Here is a 23,077-nt window from a genome sequence, read left to right as displayed (position 1 = left end):
CGATATTATGTGAGAGTTTAGGTTCATGAAGTAGCATGAGGTATCCCCCAAGACATTTGATTATAATCTATGGTTTTCCCAGGGAATGAAGACAATCACACCAAATAGTGATTCCCCAACAGAATGACTGCTTTGAAGCAAAATGAACACATGACTTTACCTTCCTCCTTTCTTCTCTTTGCTTCTTCTTCATTTCTTTCTTTTGCTTTCAATGCTTCATCAGCTTTTGCTGAAACAAAAACAATGGAATTTCTGTTATTTTGTCTGTATCATAAAACATTGAAAATATTGGGGAAAGGGAAAAGAAATCCATTGCATATTTCTTGTGACATAAAACAAGAAACCAAAATGGCTGAAAATGTTTAATATATCTTTTACATATATTCAGAATCTTTGAAATGTTTATTTAGAATCTTTAAAGCTTAGTTCAAGATAATCTCTGTACAAAAAAAGAAAATTAATTTAAGCAACATAAAGTTTAAATGATGGTATATGAATTGGGAATACCTGTTGGTCATTAAAAGTCATCTATTTTAAACTTTGGAGGAAAGTTCTTAAGCTACAATTCACATTTTAAATATAAGAAGCTTGTAATATCTTTGGAACAGTATCAAATTAGGTAGCATATTATTTTTTTTCATTGCATATCAGAGTAGCAGTTCTTTATTCATGTTATGACAGCATTTGGTAAAAAGAATCTTTTTCCCTCTAGAAACCTCTTCCCTTATTACTTAATTATCTACTAGTTGCTCAACTGCAGGGGTTTTCAAACACTTTACTACAGATGTTAAAGAAGATTAAAAATATACAGCACAGTAACAAGGGACTATCAATATACTCTGTAAATTAATTAAATTTCTGTTCTAGCACATCATTTATTCCAAAGCATTAATGTCTCAAAGGAGCGATTCTCCTTTATTGCCAGCTCACTGCCTGATGAGTGAACTAAGTGAAAATAAGTCTCTAATAGCATTATAGTTGATGAAATATTAAGTTAAAAAAGTATTGCCTCGTCAAAAGAGAAAGAATCAAACTGTGCCAGCATTAAACTTTAGATGAGCCTTTATTATAATGATAACAGCAATGTACACTGTGATTTAAAAAATAAACACGCTCTTCAGTTTTTTTTTTGCTGCATATATTTTTCCTATGTAAAATCAACATATTCTTTAGAAGTATAAAACCTGGCTTTAGAAGAGGAATTAAAAAAATACCACATATATAACTATTTTTCTTCAAAGTCTTGTTTTTCTTCACCATCAATATTGACACTTTCTTAAAACATAAAACTTATATATAATAGTACTGTGAAGTGCTATATCCAATTACATAGACATCTGTTTCCATTTACAAGCTTTAATACGTACTTAGACTGCATTTAAAGTCATGAAATATTAAAACTTTTATGCCACTCTGTATCATTGCAAGAATCTATTAAATTAGATAATAAAAACAAACCACCAGTAACTCTAAAGACTTTTACTTCATTTACACTTTATTCTCCCTGGTAGAAGGACAAGGATAATAGAAATTCCATTTAAATTCAATTTTGGTTATATGTGTAATTGTAGATATACCCCTTGAGTCATGTAAAATGCTCAGCTTATGTTTCTTTCAAATTATCCCGCTCAGATTCACATTCTGCTCCTTACAACCATCTTCAATATGTATTAGCCGAGCTCATTAGACTGAAATTTAATAATGCAAACATCAGGTGGATTTCAAGAACCTCCATTAACAACGTAAGATGGATTGCTTATATATAGCTCTTGGGCCAACTGGGCACAATTTAAATTCAATAAACTACCCTGCCTAAATCTGATTTATCTATTTCACTATGCCAGTTTGTCCTTTCTTACTGATTTGTTGCTATACATGGACAATTCATTGGAATATTGTTTTATATGTTTTTTTTTTTAAACTGCAAATGGCTCTTGTGCTGTGGTTAAATATTTTATGTAATGGAGCTTCATACTGTCAATCAAGATTTCCAAGTGTGTGTGCGTGTGTATATAAATAAAAAACACCCCTTTGAATTATGTCAAAATAGCATAGATAACAATTTAAAAAGCACACATTTGAAAATTTTATCAACAATCAACATGCTCTCTACAACGTATCTGAATGAATTCACTCAAAGAAAATTCATTTATTAAATGGAGTCATTTGGATAAATCCCTCATCGATTACTAAGGGAATTTGGAAGAAACTTTTTTTCCTTTCCAATTGCTTTCTGATATTATTTAAATGTATGTAGAGTCATTTATACATGATTTCGTTCATCCTATAATTTTTTATATTCTCTAAAAAATGGCAATCCCAATTTACAGATGGAGATATGAATCTTATTAGATGTACCACAAAATTTGATATCAAAGAACACTACTGGTAAGTGGTAAGAAGTATTCTTACAATTCATGATCGTTCCCTTTGGACGTTATAGCAGGACCATTGACCAACAATACATCTTCCACTAACCTCATACACAACTTCTAGTCTCTTGCCTCTTCCAAATTCCCCCAGACTTAACATTCCTCTCCAGGCTCTGCTTCCTTCCCTACCCAACCTGAACCCCAAGACAACCATTTCAATTCCACACATAGTAATCAACACGTTAACATGGATCCTTCCATATTGCTCATGTTTCATCAACATCCATAGTTGGTTTCCATTCTCATTTCTCACAATTTCCTATGCTTTCTCCACAAGTGCCAATGACCTCATATCAGCTTCCCTGACCCTCGTATTTTTCGGCCTCACTCTCATTCACCTCTAAACTTTTATGTTCATCAATCCTGACTCCTTTTCCTTGTTTCAGAAAGCAAATCCATTCACTTGTGCTTTAGAACCTAAACCTTTCCATATCCTTTTAGGTTTTTTTCTGTTTCTTGAGATTCAAACTCACTGTTTATCCTTGGACTATAAATACATTCAAAGTCTCACAAATCCTGTACAATATTTACTCTTTCAACCAAGTTACTGCTTTTCTTCTTCCTGTTACATTTTGCCCCTACAGCTTTTGCAAAATGGTCCCTAAGAATTCTCTAATTCCCAAATCTATTGGTTACCTCAGTTTTATCTTTACAGTCTCCCCTTCTTAAAAAACTGCTAATGAATCGCATCTCTGTCAATCTTTTTTTTTGGCTGTGGTCTCTTTACCCACTTTTTACATCTTGGCATTCTGTTCTTAGGCACTCTATAGAAGGTCTAAAATGTAACCCATATGTCTATCATACGTGGCTCCATTTCTGGTCCGTCTCCTGATCATCAGAACTTTTTTTCCAATTATTTCCACACAGACATTTCAAAATCATGTCCATGAGTGAACTCATAAGCTTTCCCTCAAACCTGATCCTCTTCCCTTGATATTTCTTGTTTACTCTCATGCTGGAAATCTTTGTGACACTCTTCCGCGAATCTTACCCTTATGCAGTACATGTGATTGGTCGGCAGTTCCACCAGCTTCTACTCCACACATCACCTCTAGAATTAGTCCAGCCCTTTCTATCTTCATTGCCAATAATCACGTTCAGGGCCTTATGTGTTTTCACTCTGAATAAAAAGGGAGTTCCTATTTGATCTCTATACTTTTAATCTTACTCCCTCCAACAAATCTTCTATATTACCACCAGAGCGAGGACTGTGTTCCTTGTTTTGTATTCCTAGCAACAAGCACAGTATCTAGAACACAGAGATGTCCAGTAAGTGCTAAGTGAATGAATGTGTACCGTTCTACATCACATAGAAGATCTTGTCACTCCCTGCTAAAACTACCTCCAAAGGCATCCTGTTGCAAATACATCCCATCTCGCTCTCATACCACCTAAGGTCTGTCGCTGTCTCACCTCAAGGTAACTTTCTAGCCTCATCATTCACCACTCCTCCTCCACTGCCTCGGGGATGCATGGCCTTGCTGGGCCACACTGCCTGTTGTTTGTACTGTGATGCCCGTGTTCTTGCTGATGCACTACCTCACTTTCTTGCTGAGAAAATCTTATCAGGAAGTTTAATTCAAATGTCAGTCTCTTCTATGAAACCTCTGATCAATACCCCTTGTTTCCAAGTGGATCTGATTGCTCCCTCCTTTCTTCTTAGGCATTTTAATACCTTCCTTAGGGAATGTACAATATTTTGTTCCTTCATTAGAGGAAACAGTCAACTCCTTGAGAGGAGGGCACACAGTAAGGTGTGATAGAAATTGTGGGCATTCTCTTCCTAAGTCTTCAGCCAGCCTACATTTTCTGGTCTCCCATGAAGTTCAGCATGGCCGTTTACCTGAATTCAAGCCAAGGAATGTGAGCATAAGTAATGTGTATCATGTTTGTTTCCATACCCAGCCTATAAAAAGCTCCCATGCGATCCTCACTCTCTCTATTCAAATAGTGGAAGAGAGGACCCTCAGAGCATGAACCCCGAGATAAAAGAAATCTGTGTTACTGAATTTCTGCGGAAAGTAGTGCTTTCCTGAGGACTTACATTAATACTGTGATAGGAGCACAAGCAAGTCTATATTGTTTTAAAGGATCCGAAATTTGGAGTTGTTTATTACAGCAGTTTGCACACTTTGCCTAATACATGAAGTGTTTGATGAATGTTTCCTCAACAAATAATTAAAAGGATTTTGAAAGTCAATACAAATATTATGCTGTTTCTTCTAAAGTGAAGTCTCCTTTCAGAAAAGAAATCCTCTATGACTGTTCATTTGAATGATGAAGATCAGAAAAGCAGTGGCAGAGGTGGTGTGGAGCTAAACAGAGAAATTATTCAGTACATGTGGTTAACAGTATATTACCAGAATTTATTTTCACCTTTACTAATTTCATTTCAAAAATCCACAGGGATACAGCTTTTTAGATCATTGTAGCTGTATGCTTAAGTTAGACTTTAAATGATTTGGGGAGGTAGTTTATATTACCCTATGGAGAGGGAATCAACTGAAGCAAGAATTGGAAGAGACTGACAAGGTATCTAACTCATCCCCTGGTTTTAGAAAGCACTATATTAATTTTTCCAGAGAAAATAATTTTGTAAGGGTTTAACATCCTTCATTTGGAAGTTCTTTCCTATATGTGGCCCAATCTCTGACACTCCACCATCATGAACAGACCAGAAATGTCAAGGAATTCTTACAAAACAATAAGCAGATGGATCAGATCTACGGAAAAATGATTAGAAGAAATCACAGCTCGATCATATTCAGAAGACCAGAAAAACATAGACGTTCCAGGGATGCTTTAAGTTTAAAATCAATGGAGACCAAACAGAGGTGGTAGGACTGAGGTAAGGACTGAGGCATTTGCCAATGGGGAATTATGATTAGAGTGGCTGAACAGTGGCAGTGCCCCCTCAATGTGATAAGCAGGGGTACAGGTAGTGTTTGACCTCAAGTTAAAGCAGTGAGTACAGGAGGTACGAGGCCCAGTGATCCACGAGCCGATTAACTACTAGCCCCTATAAAAGGGACGGACGACGAGCTACTAATGTGTCATTCCCAGCAACACACCTTGCCCCCCAGACACAGTCAATAGACACTGGGTATAATGACCTGAAGTGGCAGGATTATAGGTATTGTCAAATATAAAGACAAATGGCTAGCTTAGAATTACCAGACGTTCGAGAAAAACCAAACCCTTAAGAGATAAAACAAAGCAAAAACAATATAACCAACAATAACACTCTAAAAAAAACTAAGCTGAGGAGTAAGAATTGATAAAGCAAGCAAAAAGTTTTTGGAATCAGTGTAAATAATATCCTTAAAGAGATCTGAGAAGATACTGATTACATCTTGGAAATTAAATTTTGATTATCAAAATACAACGCCATACATAAAGTGAAGCAGAGAATGGATATAGCTGAAGATCAAATGAGTGTGTGAGGAGGCCTTACCAAGGACTCTTCCTTGAATGTAGTAGAAAAGAACAAAGAGATACACCCATAAGAGAGAAGGTAAGAGATCATGATCCTGTTCCTGATCCTGATCATCATCATCATCATCAAGGTTAACATTTATTGAAGGCTTACTATGTGCCTTTGTGTTTATATATGTGTGTGTATTTCCCTTAATACTCAAATTGGCTCTATCCTCATTTAACAGATCAGGAAACTGAAGCACAGAGAAGTAAAAGGACTTTCTCAAGGTCATAGAATTAGAAACAAAAATACAAATTCCATGCCCAAGTTTTACTGTTTGTGAAGAAACTTTTATCTAAAGATACTTTATTCAAAAATCACATGGAAAATTTGAAGAGTCCTCTTGCGTTGTAACAACTATTATTGCATGCTTATCTGTTTTATGTATTTAAGGTATATGTATCTAGAGAGCTCTTGTCGCAGTCCTACGCTGAATCCCAGAAGAATCTGTGTCTGAAGGAAATTTCTGAGATTCTCTCCCCCTGTCCTTTTCCAAAATATAGAAGCTTAGTGAGCAGTGGTTCTGTTAAGTGTAATTCTGATTCCGAAGTATTATACCACCATTCTTCAACAGTAACTATGTCTCTGAAAAATACCATTACAGTGAACTATGGATCTAGGTAAGAAAATGCCTGAATAAAGACATCACTAATTTTCCTGCTCTGTGTCTGTGACAGCGACCATTAGCAAAGAGCAAAAGTGATATTTACATTTAGGATTTAATTTCCTTTGAACTTTCATGTTGACAGTTAAGGCAGTTTTCATCCTAACTTAGAGAAGAAAAACCTAGTGACTGTGCAGTCTTAGCTCAGCTCTGCCAAAGCCTCTTTTGAGAATTTGATGAAAAGGGAAAAGGAATAAGTGTCTGCTGGAAGAGGTACAAAGGTTTAAATACTGAATAAGTTCACCAATCCAGCAGCTTACCTGGTAGCAAGCATTACTACTCTGTGATATTTTTAAGGCTTTAGCAAGAAAAGTGTCATTGTTAGTAGATAAAACAACTTTTATTGAAAGTCTAAAACACACGTAGTGGTTGGTTATATGGGAAGAAATTTATAAAGATATGTAACAAAATGATGTAATTTTGGATCAAGGGTGGTGTACATGCTTCAAGGTAGATCATCATCCATTTAACAACTTGGTTGATAAAATCATGAAAAATTTGAATTCAAGGTACTGAACTTTTAGAAAAGCCTGATCTTTCTTTACATATTTAGAAATAGCAAACCCCAAATATTTCTAAAGGTTCAGAAGTGAACTTAAAAATAACAATGAGAAAAAATTTAGATTAATAGTAAACTTTATTAGATAAGCAATAGTTAAGGATGACTTTCAGAGATGAAAAAATATATATAATATGAAAAATGTAATGTTAAAAAAATCCTAATAGGCCATGATCTTTAAGACTTTCTCAGATATTTTTGCTGGGTTTTACCTACAGCTTAAAAATATATATATATTTTACATATATATACATATGTATATGTATACATATATATATATTCATGAGAGAGAGAAGCAGACACGGGCAGAGGGAGAAGCAGGCTCCCTGTGGGGAGCCCAGTGAGGGACTTGATCCCAGATCCCAGGATGACACCCTGAGCCAAAGGCAGACGCTCAACTGCTGAGCCACCCAGGCATCCCAACCTACAGTCTTTGCACTTATCTAGATCTCAGCACAATGGAAAACCTAGAAACTCACTACTTAACACTACCAAATTCATTTATAGATTTACATATCAATGTGACTGCTGCTTCTGCATATTTAACAATTATATAAGGATGATCATAGTATTAGCTCATCCTGGTGCCTCTGCATCCTTCATGGCACAGAAGTGAGGTCTAGTCATTGTAAGTTCTTATTCCTTATCAATTTGTGACCATTAGTAAATACGAGCAATACAAATGTACACATAAAAACATTTAATCACATGTAATGTTTGAAATGATTATTCTGAATGTACATCAAACACCATAAGGGTCAAGTCACTATAACTGAAAAACTATTTTACAAACATAAAATTACAATTATTGCAGAGACACTGCAAAAAGGAAAAAAAAGCCATTGTTCATTATCGGTAAATACTCTAAAAATATTAATTTTTGCTAGATCACTTTATAAGCATGTTCTTTTTCATTAGTTCTTTCATCTGTCCATTCAAAATAGATTTTTAAGAAAATATAAAAAGATGACAGAAAATTCTCCAGCAGAAAACTGTACCTTAATCACTGAGCCAGTGCTGAGGTTTGAGAGATGCAGAGACTAGAAGGGGAAATGCAAAAACAAACAAGCAAATACCTGTATACAGGTGCTTTGGAAGTAATGAAGGAAGAGGACACGGTCAGGGAAGGGTTCTAGGAGAAAGCGATACTTGAGCTGCCTCTTGTCGAAGGACAGGCCAGTCCTTTGGGTCATGAAGTCCCCATGAACCGGCACAGTTAAATTTTATGGTTCAACCCAGTCCAGATGGGCCTTGGAATAAACATTAGGAAGAAGAAAGCCAGGAGGTATGCTGTCATAGGATCCAAGGGACATTTAACCACAGACAGAGCTAAGGCCCCAAAGGGGACTGTCTACTGCTAGGGAGACCCTATCGATTCAAAATGACTGCAAGTCAAGAATGAAGTTGCACTACAAATCATAGACAGTGCAGTCAAATTCTCGGAAAATTATGTCTAGCGCTATAAGGAGCTTTAGAGATTTTCTGGGGCGGCATTATGCGTATGTTCCAGCATTACATCTGTGTTCCATGGAGTATGAATTCCCCATGATTCTCCATTCAAACAAGTTCCCACAGTGGAATAAGATGGAGCAACACAACACTGACTGGATCTTCCCTCATGGAAGGTCACAATATTCACTGACAAATTTAAAGCTCTGCAATATTCTGCAGTTAAAATCCTGTTTAACTTACTTAGCCTGTGTTTCTCAACTTAATATTACCAAGAACCATTCCTTTTTTTTTTATAATAAAGAATATACTTGGGAAATGCTAACCTAGTCTAATGCTTTCACCAACTTATTTTAATTTTCCTCTAACTCAGATTCTAAGAGGCATAAAGATATCTCATCATTTAGTTTTTTTAAAACCTTCCCATTTGATCGAGACAGGAGCTATTACTTCCAAAGCATAATTATTCTTTTTCTTAATTTGAGTATAGTTGACCGACAATGTTACATTAGTTTCAAGTGTATAATATAGTGATTTGACAAGTTTATACACTGTGCTGTGCTCACCGCAGGGTCGCCCCACCTGTCCCACTCCATCGCTGTTACCTCATCATTGACTGTATTCCTTATGCTCCACTGCTTCCTCCCTGGACTCCATCATTCCATAACTGGAGGCCCGTATCTCCCTCTCCCCCTCACCCATTTTGCCCACCCTCTACACCCTCTGGCAACCATCAGTTTGTTCTTTGTGTTTATAGTTCTGATTCTGCCAAAGCATGATTATTCTGAAGTCTAGAAGTGATTCTGTATCATCTCATGCTTAAAGTTATTCTATAACTCAGCAGACTATTTACATTTGTTTCTGCAAATTGTTAAAACAACAGTATGATTCAGTGCAAATGACAAATGGAAAACTACAAAATTATATATCTTTTAATTCTTTCCTATTTCTTTAAGCACCAATGTGGGAGTAAAAATGTTTGGAACATACTGGATTATTTCGGTTTGTTTGCTTTTACATAAAATTCCCTTTTGTGTTCTTTGTAATAGTTTCCAAAGTAAGGCTTTTTTTTTTTTTTCTGTTTTATTCTATGCTATGTCTTCTGGATTTTCTCTTAATTCTAATACCCTTAAGTGGGCTTAAAGATTATCCAAACTTGCAGGATTACCTTATCTTCCTTTCTTTGTATTCTACTGGAGAATTTTCTATATTATTTATCAGAAAAGCTCTGATGATCAATTTCACTGCTGAATGACACATTAAGTATGTCCAACAGATGTGCAGCTGTACCTAGAATATTTTAATGCTCTTCACTGGAATAGGTATTTTTCTTCCTAATGTTTCTGCTGGATCCATGAGCATTCCAATGGCAAAGAAAGACTCAAATAGATCTAATTATAATTTAAGAGGAAAAAGTGGATAAGTAATAGATTTTTAAGAAATGTGTAAAGTCCTATAGCCTTCTGACCATGCTTTACATTTCACTGCAACTGCTTCGATGTTGGATGCTTACCCAACTTCCCATTCTGTAATCTGAATAAACTGCTTAGCCACAGTAACAAGGATGTCATTAACTAAAATCTAAGAATAAAAGTCTAAAAATATTGAAAACAATCCAATAAAAACACCATGGGGATACAGAACTGCTGTGATGTCTAGTCTCAAAAAAAAGCAATACTAGATTTTTTTTCTTTTCTACAGAATGCTGATATGGAAAATAAAAATAACTTCATCATTCTGTGTTCCTTTGACTTATTGCACATCCATCAACTAGATGTCAGGTCGAAGTCAGCTGGCCACCATTATAGCCCCCATTCCAAGAAAGATGTTTCAGCATTTTAGAAAAACTCTGGGGTTTGGAGTTCTAGAATTATTCTCTTTGAAAGGAATCATATTGTAGACTTTGCTAAGTGATTTTTAATGCTTATTCATTTCAGTAACTTCAAACACACTATCAATACTATATTTTTAAAGAGTAACTAAATGTAAGCAATCCTTTTGAAAATAAGAACCAAAGTCTGGAATTGGCAATGCTTAATTATATATGCCAGAAATCAAGGATGAAATGTCAGTTTTCCATATAAAAAACGTCATGCCATATTTCTTTTCCAAATTTTTATTTTATTCTTACATTAGAAAGGGTGTTTCTTCTTTCAGAAATATGAATTCTTTATTTTTACTTGTATTATTCACTTTCATGGCATCAGTTCTTGAAGGGAAAACAAAAACCTATGCAGGCCTACTATGTGTCAGCCACTGTGCTAAGGATTTTCAGATATAGCTATTTCATATGATCCTCCAAAAATTTCAGTGCAAATTAGTAAATGTACTCATATTAATAAAAAGATAAAAATCACATGATAATCTCAATAGATGCAGAAAAAAGCATTTGACAAAATACAAAAAACCCTTTTATGATAAAACACCCTCTACAGATTGGTATAGTAGGAACATACCTCAATATAAGAAAGGCCTTGTATGAGATACCCACAGCTAACATACTCAATGGAAAAAAATGAAGAGTTTCCTCTGAGATCAGGAAAAAGACAAGACTCTCATCATTTCTTTCTTTCTTTTTTTTGACTCTCATCATTTCTATTCAATTTAGTACAGGATTTCCTAGCTGGACCAATTAGGTAAAACTAAAAGGAACCCAAATTACGAAGGAAGAAATAAAACAGTTACTATGTGCTGACAATAAGATTGTACATGTAGAAAATTCCAAAGAGTCAACTGAAAAAAGCTGATGGAATTAACCAATGATCTCAGGAAAGAGGCACATGAGAACCACAAAAGATACAAAATCAGTTTACAGAAATCAGTGGCATTCCTTTACACCAATAACAAGAGAAAGAAAGAAAGAAGAAAGAAAGAAAGAAAGAAAGAAAGAAAGAAAGAAAGAAAGAAAGAAAGAGAAAAGAAAGAGAAAGAGCCATTCCATTCTCAATGGCATCAAAACAATAAAATACTTAAGATAACCAAGGGAGTGAAAGATCTATACAATCAAACTACAAAACTTTGTTGAAAGAAATCGAAGAAGACATAAACAAATGGAAAGACATCTTGTAATCATGAAATGGAAGAATAAATAAAAGTTAAAATGGCCATACTACTTATTGTCATCTCTAGATTCAATGCAATTCTCATCAAAATACCACAGGCCTTCTGCACAGAAGTAGAAGAAACAATCTGAAAGTTTGTGGGGAACCACAAAAATAAACAAAATTCAAATAGACAAAATAATCTTGAGGAAAAAAGAACCAGATGTATCACACTTTCTGATTTCAAACTATACTACAAAGCCATAGTAATAACCACAGTATGGTAGTGGCATAAAGTAACACATACATCGGGATCCCTGGGTGGCGCAGCGGTTTAGCCCCTGCCTTTGGCCCAGGGCACAATCCTGGAGACCCGGGATCGAGTCCCACGTCGGGCTCCCGGTGCATGGAGCCTGCTTCTCCCTCTGCCTGTGTCTCTGCCTCTCTCTCTCTCTCTCTCTCTGTGACTATCATAAATAAATAAATAAATAAATAAATAAATAAATAAATAAATAAATAAATAAATAAAAATTAAAAAAAAGAGACACATACATCAATGGAACAGTGAACAGAAAGCCCAGAATGCAGTCACATCATATATGGTTAGCTAATATTTGGCAAGGAAGCCAAAAACACCCATGGGGGAAGGAGAATCTCTTCAACAAAGGATGCTGGAAAAACTGAAGAAACACCTGCAGAGCAATAATACTGGACCCTGTCTCATAGCAATACACAAAAGTTAACTTGAAATGGATCAAAGACTTAAATATAAGACCTGATATCATAAAACTCTTAGAAGAAAACAGAGAAGCTCATTGATATCAGTCCTGGCCCATGAGAAGATGCTCACCATCACTAATTATCAAGGAGATACACATAAAAACTACAATGAAATATTCACCTCATACCTGTTAGAATGGCAATCATTAAGGAGACAAAGGGCAAAGCTCTGGCAAGGAAGTGGTGAAAAGGGAACCCTTATCCCCTTCTGGTGGGAAGGTAAGTATATAACTCCTGTGGAAAACAGTATGGACATTCCTCAAAAAATTAAAAATAGATCTACCACATGATGCAGCAATTCCACTTCTGGCTGTAGATCCAAGGAAATGAAAACAAGATTTTGACGAGATACATGCACACCCATGTCTATTACAGAATTATTTACAACAGCCAAGATATGGAAATAACCCTGATGCCTATCAGTGGATGAATGGGGGGAAACAGACATGGTATACACACGGGATGGAGTATTATTGAGCCATAAGAAGGGGGGCCACCGTGCCACTGGTGACAACACGTATGAGCCTATTATGCTGAGTTAAGTCAGAGAAGGACAAGCAATGGACGGTATTACCCACATGTTAAATCTAAAAAAGGCAAGCCTGCAAACACACATATACCAGAGAATAAAATGGTACATACCAGGGGAGGGGGGTAGAGGGACAGGACTCCTGGTGTTCAAGAACACAAACCTGTGCCCAGTAAAGAAGCCACAGAAACCTAACGCACAGTGTCGTGAGAACAATGACGTGCGCTGCGGTGATGTACTGTGGTAAGTACTGCTTCAGGGCAATCACATTACGACACGTACACATATCATAGGAAGAGGCTGGACACCTTAAATCTATAAAATGTAACATGTCAAATTTATCAAATAGAAAAAGTTTCAGAGAGGCTTAATAATTTGCTCAAGGTCACATACTTAATAAGTGACCGAGTCAAGAACTCTAACAGGTCTGGGGGCTGCTCTTCTCATTATAATGACTTTTTAAAAAACTGTGGAAATGGCCTGTATGATACAAATCTAATTCTACTAGTGCTTCTAAATAAAGGATAGTTTTTTTAGTTAGAATTCAATTATTGTCAGAAAGTCATAAATGAAATGCTATTATAAAATAAGCATGAGAGTAAGTAATTTGGGGTGAACCTGCCATGCTATTAATAAATATTGCGAAGTTGATTGTTTCCTTTCAGGAATATGAAATGCTCAATATTTAAGTACATGCCATGATTTTGGTTGCCTCAACTTGAGAGACTCATCATTTAGGTCTGAGGCCAAGAGCTAGATTTCAGTGCTTTAATACATACATCTCTACACTAAAAATGCTAACATTCTGATAAAATGCAGACTTCCACTGCTGAGTCCACAAATTTTTCCCAAAGGAGCTTTATGCCATGTCCTGATTTATCCTGTTAAAAGTATGTTCTAAATGCGCTTTTTATAGACCACATTCTGGTAGAGGGAGTGGCATCATTGCCCTACTAATTAGGGTGCCCCTACTATGCTAAAGAACACTGCAAATACAATTCAAAATTAATAACTACAGGCTTTGTTGGATGACAAACTGAAGCGCCCTGGAGGTGTGACCTGGTTTTGGAATGATCTCTGAGATTTCTACTTCCCCAGATCTGTGAAAATTAGGCACATAATGAAACTGTTGCATTTACTCTCCAGGGTGAACTGTAAACTGGACCAATGCATGACCTTTTACCAGGCTATTAATGAAGAGGCACATTCTTTTCTCTCATGTGATAGGTGAATTAAATAATAGCAGTGGTAGCTTCAGGTAGAAGAGATGAAGAACAAAAATTGTATCCCTTAAAAATCATAGTCATGATCTGTATTGATGCTCCAGCACCTGAATTCAGTCCCAAATAGAAACAGCTGAATATACACAAATTGAGAATCATAGAAATAATAAGCTAGATTTCTTCCAGATTAGAAATGATTAAGAATGTATGTATGAAATACATAAGAAAATTAAGATCTATGTAAGGATTTCAAAGGCATTTATATTATAGGTACATTTTCTACTAGTTGGTCTGTCCATTAATAAGGTACATGATATATAAAAACATATAGGTTCTCGGCATTCTTCAAATTGTTTTGGTGATAAAAAGGCATGTATACTTACATATTTTTAGAGGTATAAAAAATAAGTACATCAAACAGAAGAAATTCATATATTCAGGAAAACAGAAATATGGTACTCTTTTGAAATTTTTATCTTATTTCAATTCTATATGGTAGTTTTGAAATAGAGGAATTACTTCCAATATCACACTATAAAATCAGAATCAAAGAAAATTATATAGCAAAGATCTGTTACAGTCATTTTATCACAGGCTATGATGGTGAGAGCTTGTCCTCCAAAACTAGAATTCTGTTTTTAAAAACAGGTACTACCAGTGATTTTCTAGTTCCAGTATTAATCATTATCAATATTTTATAATTTCCCTTTTGTTGCCAGATATTTTCAAGCAGGCATAAAGTTATTGCATTATTATTTAAGGCAACAGTCCTCAAACTTTAGCATGTATCAGCACCACATGGAAAGCTTGTTAAAACATAGATTCCTGGCCAAAGGTGGGTTGAGATTTTATATTTTTAAAATCTCAACATAATTTTTATTTAGAGATACAGAATTTAAATTCCTTTTGTCTCAAAAGATTTACTTATTTATTTACTTATTTTGGTAGACTCATGAGTTAGTAGGATATTTTAAAATCTGCAAACTATTTAGTGTTCTTTATACTGAGGTCTAATTTAATTCCATTCTGATTAAAGAATGCAGTGCAAATAACAATTTTTGATGTTTAGCTTTGCTTTATTAACCAGTATATGGTCAAATTTGTAAATGTTTAATCGGTGCTTGAAAAGAATATATATATTCCCTATCTTGAGTTGAGGATCTTATATGTATTCACCAGACCAAATCTGGTAGCTTGTTTTTGCTTTAATACATCTCCCATCATGGTAATGGGATTCAAAGTTTGTCATTGCTATCATGTCAGTGTTTGCTTCATGTATTTTGAGATTATGCTCAGATGCATACAAATCAGATGCAATCACCTGATGCAAATCAGATACAAATAGAATGCTCTAAAGAAGGGACCTAAAAGTTTCATGATGCAAATATAGGAATAAAACAAACCAAAATAATCCCTGAATATAAAGACATTTTTACCAAAGGACTGAGATGCCCTTGGGACAGGGGGCATGGTGGATTAGTATTCAAGAAACTACATTCTTACGCAATTAAACAATTGTACTATTATGTAAGTAAATTTGAAAAAGTGCTTGAGGAACCCCAGTTGCAAAATGTAGATAATAATGTTAATCTTTCTCTTCTTTTTAGGACAAGATATGAAAGGATAGTCACATTGCCAAGATATGAGCAAAAATTTTTTTCTTTTGTCAAAATAAGATCTTCAAAACAAAATATTTTAACGGACTTTATCTTTCCAGCTCATCACTTTAATCCTACTACTCAATATACTGCTATATAGTAGATGCTCAACAAATATATGACTTGATGAATATTGCCAAGAAGCCAAGAGATAAAAATATACATTATAACCCAGATTTAGAGAAGCAAAGAAATCAAGAGATTTATAGAGAACGCTTTAATGATTAAAACTTAAGTCTTGAATAATTTTGTTTGGTTTAGTGAAAGTATTCCTGGACCAGGTCCTTCTTTCTAAAGAACCTTTGGGGACTGGAAGCTAAGCAAAGATATTCAGACTACTTTTTATCAGGGGATCTGTTGTGGAACAAGATTACTTTTGCAATGTAAGCTCAATGGAAGCCACCATCTTCCCAAGATAGTGCTGTCACAAAAATAGTCAGGAAACCTCATTATCCTTAGCATGACCTACAAGATCCTTCACCAAGTGTTCCCAAGCCATTTCCCAATCAGCCACCACTCCATCCCATATCCTTTTTTCTCCAAACACTAAGAACTGAGTTCCATTTGGTAAATATACCACACACACTCTTTCACTATCCTGTGTTTTTCACTTTTAAAATGCAACCTTTTATGAGAATTCTTTCTTAACTCTAGACAGTTGCTCTTGTAGAAACTATATTTTGGCATAAATGATATTATATTGTAACCGTGTGTTTCATATATATTTATTTCTTATTCACCTTTGCATTCTCAAAACTCCGTTCAGTGCTAATGAATGTTTACTAAATTAAGCCTTTATCAAATTGTTCTTAATTTTTCAAAAAAGGAGAGAAAATGCTGGTAAGAAAATGAGCTACAGTAGCTGAAAATAGTTGTAGCTTCAAAGTGGCAAAATAGGGGCACCTGGAAGGCTCAGTCGGTTGACGTCTGCCTTCAGCTCAAGTCATGATCGCAGGGTCCTAGGATGGAGCCGCATGGAGCCCTGCAGGGAGCTAGCTCCTTGCTCAGTGGGAAGTCTGCTTGTCCCTCTGCCCCTCCTTCTGCTCCTGTCCTCTCTCTCTCTCTCTCAAATAAAATCTTTTTTTAAAAAAAAGATATTAAAAAAACCCCAAAGAGCAAAATAGTACTTACTTATACTGATGTCTGTTAACATATAACACATGACACCCTGGGAATTTGGTATAATAATATATTGTAACAGATCTCTATCCAAGAGCTTTTGGATATATAAGGAACTGGAAGACATTCATTAGAATATGATACCTTCTATAGCATTATCTATTAACGAAACAGCTATAATCAGGACATAATGAATTGCTAAGAAGTATTATAGGGAGGTTAAAGGACTAGATTCTGAAGCCAGAGTGTCTGGGTTTGAATCCTGGCTCTACAATTAACTAGCTATGGGACTAAGGCAAACATCTTAATTTCTGTGTCTCAGCTAATTCACCTAAAAATAGTATTGATAACAGCCCCTTCATTATAAGCCACAGCATTGGTGTAAGGATTAAATGTGTTACTATATACCAAACACTCAGAATAGTACATATCCCATGGCAGGTATCATATAGAGGTCAGCTATTGTATTTGTGTAAAATATGCAATATTATCCTTACAGTCCTAGAGATATTAGTATTCACCTATAGTACCTTTTTTAAAATTAAAGATTTTGTTTAATTTTTTAAAAAAAGATTTTTATTTATTTATGTATTTATTCATGAGAGAGAGAGAGAGAGAGAGAGAGAGAGAGGCAGAGACACAGGCAGAGGGAGAAGCAGGCTCCATGCAGGGAGCTTGATGTGGGACTCGATCCTGGGACCCCAGGACCACGCCCTGGACCAAAGGTGGACGCTCAACCACTGAGCCACCCAGGGATCCCCAAGATTTTATTTATTTGAGAAAGAGAGAGAGAGGTTGAGAGCAAGAGAGAGTGAGCGGTGGGGAGGAGCAGAGGGAGGGACAAGCAGACTTCCCACTGAGCACGGAGCCTGACACGGGGCTTGATCCTGTGACCCTGGGATCATGACCTGAGCCAAAATACAGAGTTGTCCGCTTAACCAACTGAGCCACCTGGGACCCTCACCTATAGTACTTTTTTATATAAAGGTACATGTGTTTGTATCAGGCATGGCATAGTTCATACATTTTCAGCCTACTTCCAAGTTTTTAGTAGTGAATCCTTTCCTTGCTGCAAATTTTCATTTAGAGAAATCTACACTAAAGTAGATGCAACGTGGTTTCTTTGATATCTCCGAGAAACTCTACAGACTCTGATACGGGCCTACTTCAAACTGAAAAAGAGAATTGCTTATAGACATGCTTTTAAAGTTCTTGGATATGGGATCCCTGGGTGGCGCAGCGGTTTGGCGCCTGCCTTTGGCCCAGGGCACGATCCTGGAGACCTGGGATCGAATCCCACGTCGGGCTCCCAGTGCATGGAGCCTGCTTCTCCTTCTGCCTATGTCTCTGCCTCTCTCTCTTTCTCTCTCTGTGACTATCATAAATAAATAAAAAAATTAAAAAAAGAAGCATTTAAAAAAAAAATAAAGTTCTTGGATATGCTCTACCTCAACTACAAATTTAGCTCTGTATTTCATACCTGCTCCATCTACGTTCACAGTAATTGTTCAATGTCTTACAGCTTTCTCCATGACGCCTTCGTCCACTATCCTAGGAAACATGAAGTCCTCCTCTTAGATCCGAGAGGACTATATTTATTTCTCTAGTATAGCCAGTTAGATATGTCTTTCTTTAGGACCAGACTGCCAACTACTTGAGGTCATTTTCTTACTGATATTAGTATCCTGTAGTGTCAGACATGGCTCATTAGCTCCTAAATAACTGTTTATTTAACTAAGCTGAAAATTAATGTACAAAAGAATTACTCTAAGGAACAGCAATGTATTAAAGATTTAATTTTATTCGGTTACTTAAATATTTTAGGAACATCTACGACAATAGAGGCCATTCTGAGATTTATCAGTGTCTCAGAAAATTACATTAACTAGCACATTCCATTCTAGTCATATGAATATTATATTCCAACCATGAAATCTGTCGTAACTCCTCAAAACTTCTAATGTCAAGATTATATTAATTTAATGTATGTTTATGTCTCTACACATATGTAAATATGCCTATTCACTTGATTTTAAGAGTGAATCTTTCCCTTACCAAAAAATTTATTCAAGGTATGATTCAATATTTAGATTTATGCTTCAGAAGTTTCCCTGTATAACACATATCTAAAAGCAATCATTATGAATTTTGTATTTTCACCGTAATCAAATGCCAAATCAAATAAAAATCTTCAAAATTATAGTTACAGCAACCACAAATCCTATATCCCTCATACACAACAAGTTTAGATACAGAGGGAAAAATGTTCTCCCATTTGGATGAATTATTTTCCTTGATTTTTTTTTTACATTAGGTACTTACTATTATATCAACACAAAACAATACCACTGGCAATAGTATTCTTATTTTACCTTGTGCCAACATTTTGAAAGCACGACCTTAGAATTTAATAATATTAAAAATTAACACCTATAAGTGAAGCAGTGGACTGCTTACGAGGTGTTAGAGAACATAAAAAAAAAAGACTTTTCACTTCAAATACTTGAAACAAATTTTATTTTTTATTTATATATTTTTTAAAGATTTTTTTTTTTTATTTATTCATGAGGGACAGAGAGACAGAGAGGTGGAGACACAGGCCGAGGGAGAAGCAGGCTCCCTGCGGAGAGCCCGATGCAGGACTCGATCCCAGGTCTCCAGGATTATGCCCTGAGCCAAAGGCAGACGCTCAACCACTGAGCCTGCTAGGCACCCCAAAACACAAATTTTAATAACAGATATTTTAACAGTGTTATTTCTTCCTACAAATCAGTAGACCCAGCACTTTTATATATAACAATATCATTTTCATTTCAATGTAAGTATAGCACAAATTATTCTGCAGATATTTTTGATTTATGATGAAACATAACCTCATCAAAGAGAAACATCAGTGTATTTTACCTTAAAAGGCTAAGTTTGAGACATTTAAAATGTTTTATACAAAACCTTCTGCCTGATTTTCATACCGCCTATTTTCAGAATTTTGAACTTTTCTCTGGAACATATTGTCATCTTATAAAATCTTAGATTTACAAATGGAAGAGCATAATTGTGAAAACTTCACTCATTTCCTGTATTTTTGTTCAAGGCAATGCCTTTGGAGATTAGATGAGTATATTTTTACCAGTAATATTTCAGTCTTGAAAATTTTGTAAACCAAACTACGATGAAAAAAGTCAGCCTCCGCAGACTTAGGATTTTTAGATTCTTCTCCTTTGTAAACTTCTTATCGCTATAATCTAGGCATAGCAAAGGGGAGCTCAAGGACAGCCTCCCCCAGATAAAACACACCGTAGTAAATACACAGCACCTGAATTTCGCTAGGTGGCGCAACAAGAATAATTTATCTTTCTGCTTCTCCTACCTCTGTTGGAATGTTAACAAATGGAATGACAGAGGACAAAGTACTCAACGTAAGTGTTTATAAAATTCTCACCTAAACTAGAATATTGTTTATTTACGGTATATTTTAATTCCTTTATAATAATAAAATAATTTAGCATAAAGAAAACTTGAGTACAATACATAATTTCTTATTTTTCTACGGCTATCTGAACACGGAAACAGTGCCAGGCTTTTAGGGCAGGCACCCTGTAAAAATAAATCAAATGGCACTACATTTTAAAAAATGTTTCTGAATGTATCATCTAGTTCAGAAGTGAAAACTGTTAACAAGTTTCTTCTCATAGCTGTGAAAGTATAATACGTAATTTTGTAATACACAATATTTAGAAGTTCTCATACTAAGATTTTTAAGCATTCAAGCATTGAAAGGGAATAATCTATCAGAGGAACTGGGTTCTTGCTTAGCCACCATCTGCGCTGCAGTTTCCCAGGCAAGTGACAGAGTTGGAGATGACTAGTTTTAAGGTCCTTTAGAGTTCCAGAAAAATTATTCTGGACACTAAAAATGAAATTATAACCTGTCAAAAGATAATTTTATTTTACTAAATGGTTTTCTAAGATAAAGTTTAAATGTACGTTCTGCTTTCACGAGGTCAAACCAAGATCAAAATCTGCATAATTTTAACAGATGCTACGGCGAACAGTAGGTGGAAAATATGACTAAGATCATTAATCCATCTAGCAAAAACTGTATCTAGAGATGTATTTGTTTTTCTGTTTTTAGATAGGGTAATTTTTAGAATATCTTTTAAATACTTAGATTTAAGAAGATTTAAATTTCAAGCTGTTGTTATTCAATCTAGGTTTATATATGTAGTACTATAACTGTGATACATTCAGAGCTTCCCAATCACTGGGCTGCAAATAATTGCAGGTCTGCTAAAATATTGATCCTCTTAGCCCTAAGGGTGACCAGACAGGGTCCGAGGTGGCTGGAGTTCCAGAGCCAGCAGCCTGTGGACAAGAGTGTTCAGCCTACTGTGCCAACCACATATCATCCTTTTGCATGTCACGGTTTGAGAAGGACTGAGAAGCACTGTCCTGTGTATCATCTCTGTCTTATCTTCATTTTATCTCTAGTATGTTTCTTAAGAGACTTTTGGAAAACACTAAAATGTCTCCTTTAAACTTTCTTCGCAGTTACCTTTAAGTCTTATATGAAGTTTTCAATAATTACAATTTCAGGCTGAAATTAATTTCACAAAACAATATGAATACTGATGACTAATAATTAAGAGGGAAAAAATGTATAGTTCCTGTGTTAAATAAGCTAATTTATCTAAAACCTATTTAATAGTAAACAAACACATCATTATGTATGTCATATACTATGTTCTTGGCTCATCAATTTTAATACTGAATTAAACTGCTAAAGATTTTTTTGGTGATCTTTTTTGTACGCTTCTAATATAGAGGACTAAATATAACCTGTAAGAATAAAGGCACATAACAATTTCAAAAGTTATTCAATTAATTTTTGAAGCACCGTATAAACGTAGGTTTATTCAGGTTGGATTTTTTTGTTGTTAGTTTGAAAACGTGCATACTTGGTAAGTAACCATAGTGTAAATACACAGACTCTCACTTTGTGTGTGTGTGTATGTAATATTTCTAGGAAAACGGTTTGATTTTATTCCTAGGATTAAGGCTGAAGTCACTGCTACAAATGATGTAAAGGAAATACTGCCTAAAATTATGAAACACGTGATGTGTAATATCTTACGCTAGCATGTATTTTATGGGTAATAACAAATCTAGAAGCAGTACCTGCACAAATTGTGTTAATCCAAAATTGTCACAAAAAGCATCAGTTCTGCAAAACGAGGAAAGCTAATCTCAATTCAAAATGAGTTAAATATTAAACAAACTTCTCTAGAGGAAGAGACTGCAGATAGCTTTGTCAGTGTTATCAGGAAGATTAGCATTCTAGTCATAGATCTTTAAGGAAAAAAAAGTACACCAAGGAGGGACAATGGCTGCTGGGAAGCAAAGGTAAAAATTGACAGATAAAATTCAGTAATAGCAATCAAGGCAAACCTCCCCAAAGACTCTCTTATGTCCTGGTTACTGCCTACTGTATTAAGACTGCCTTTCTCATCACTTAATGCTTATTTTCATCACTTTGCTTAAAATATTGATAATCAATTAGGGCTACGTCTGTTTTGCCACAGAATCTGTGTCACAGTCTATCAGACTGTCAGGGCCAATTCAATCCTCATTCAAAGTTAATTTTTTCTTCATAAATCTGCCTTTGGAGGAGTCATTAGGCGCAGAACATAGCCGGAGGTGCAATCACCTATTCTCTTTCATTAGTGGCAGGCAGAGAAGGTGAGGGAGATTATTAGAACTTTGGAATGATCACAAAGCAGCGTGCTGCCTGTCAGATCCCCCCAACATTTAATTCATCTAGCCAACTCACCAGCACTCTTTGCCAACAGTTTTAAATGGACATTATTCATGAACATCTGTGACATGCTGAATATTCTGAACTGGAAATGATGAAAAAGCAATGCCCCTTTTGACTTTAAAATTAATTCTATGGTCAAAACAATTAAGAATATAACAAACATGTTTTGTGATGTTATTTTTAGTCATCTAAGATACATTTCAGAAGCAAAACAATTTACTAAAGCTAATAACACACAAACACATAGGGGGAAATTAATACGTAACATAAAAATTCTTAGTGTTAAGCAATTTTTTAAAGCCTATTTTACCCACATTAGGGATGACCAGG

At 35.3% G+C, this 23,077-nt stretch overlaps 1 protein-coding gene across 1 annotated transcript in view; it reads right to left on the bottom strand.

The window, feature by feature from the left end:
- RSRC1 (arginine and serine rich coiled-coil 1) overlaps positions 1-23,077 on the bottom strand; it is a 400,073-nt gene that overhangs the window by 74,814 nt on the left and 302,182 nt on the right. The window contains exon 10 of the mRNA XM_055321055.1: positions 161-229. Coding sequence (XP_055177030.1) covers positions 161-229 — 69 coding nt within the window. The remainder of the gene's footprint in view (positions 1-160; positions 230-23,077) is intronic.

This window comes from Nyctereutes procyonoides, unplaced genomic scaffold, assembly GCF_905146905.1.
Source record: "Nyctereutes procyonoides isolate TBG_1078 unplaced genomic scaffold, NYPRO_anot_genome, whole genome shotgun sequence".
In the NCBI taxonomy this organism is placed as follows: Eukaryota; Metazoa; Chordata; class Mammalia; order Carnivora; family Canidae; genus Nyctereutes; species Nyctereutes procyonoides.
This window is presented reverse-complemented; position numbering and strand designations above follow the sequence as displayed.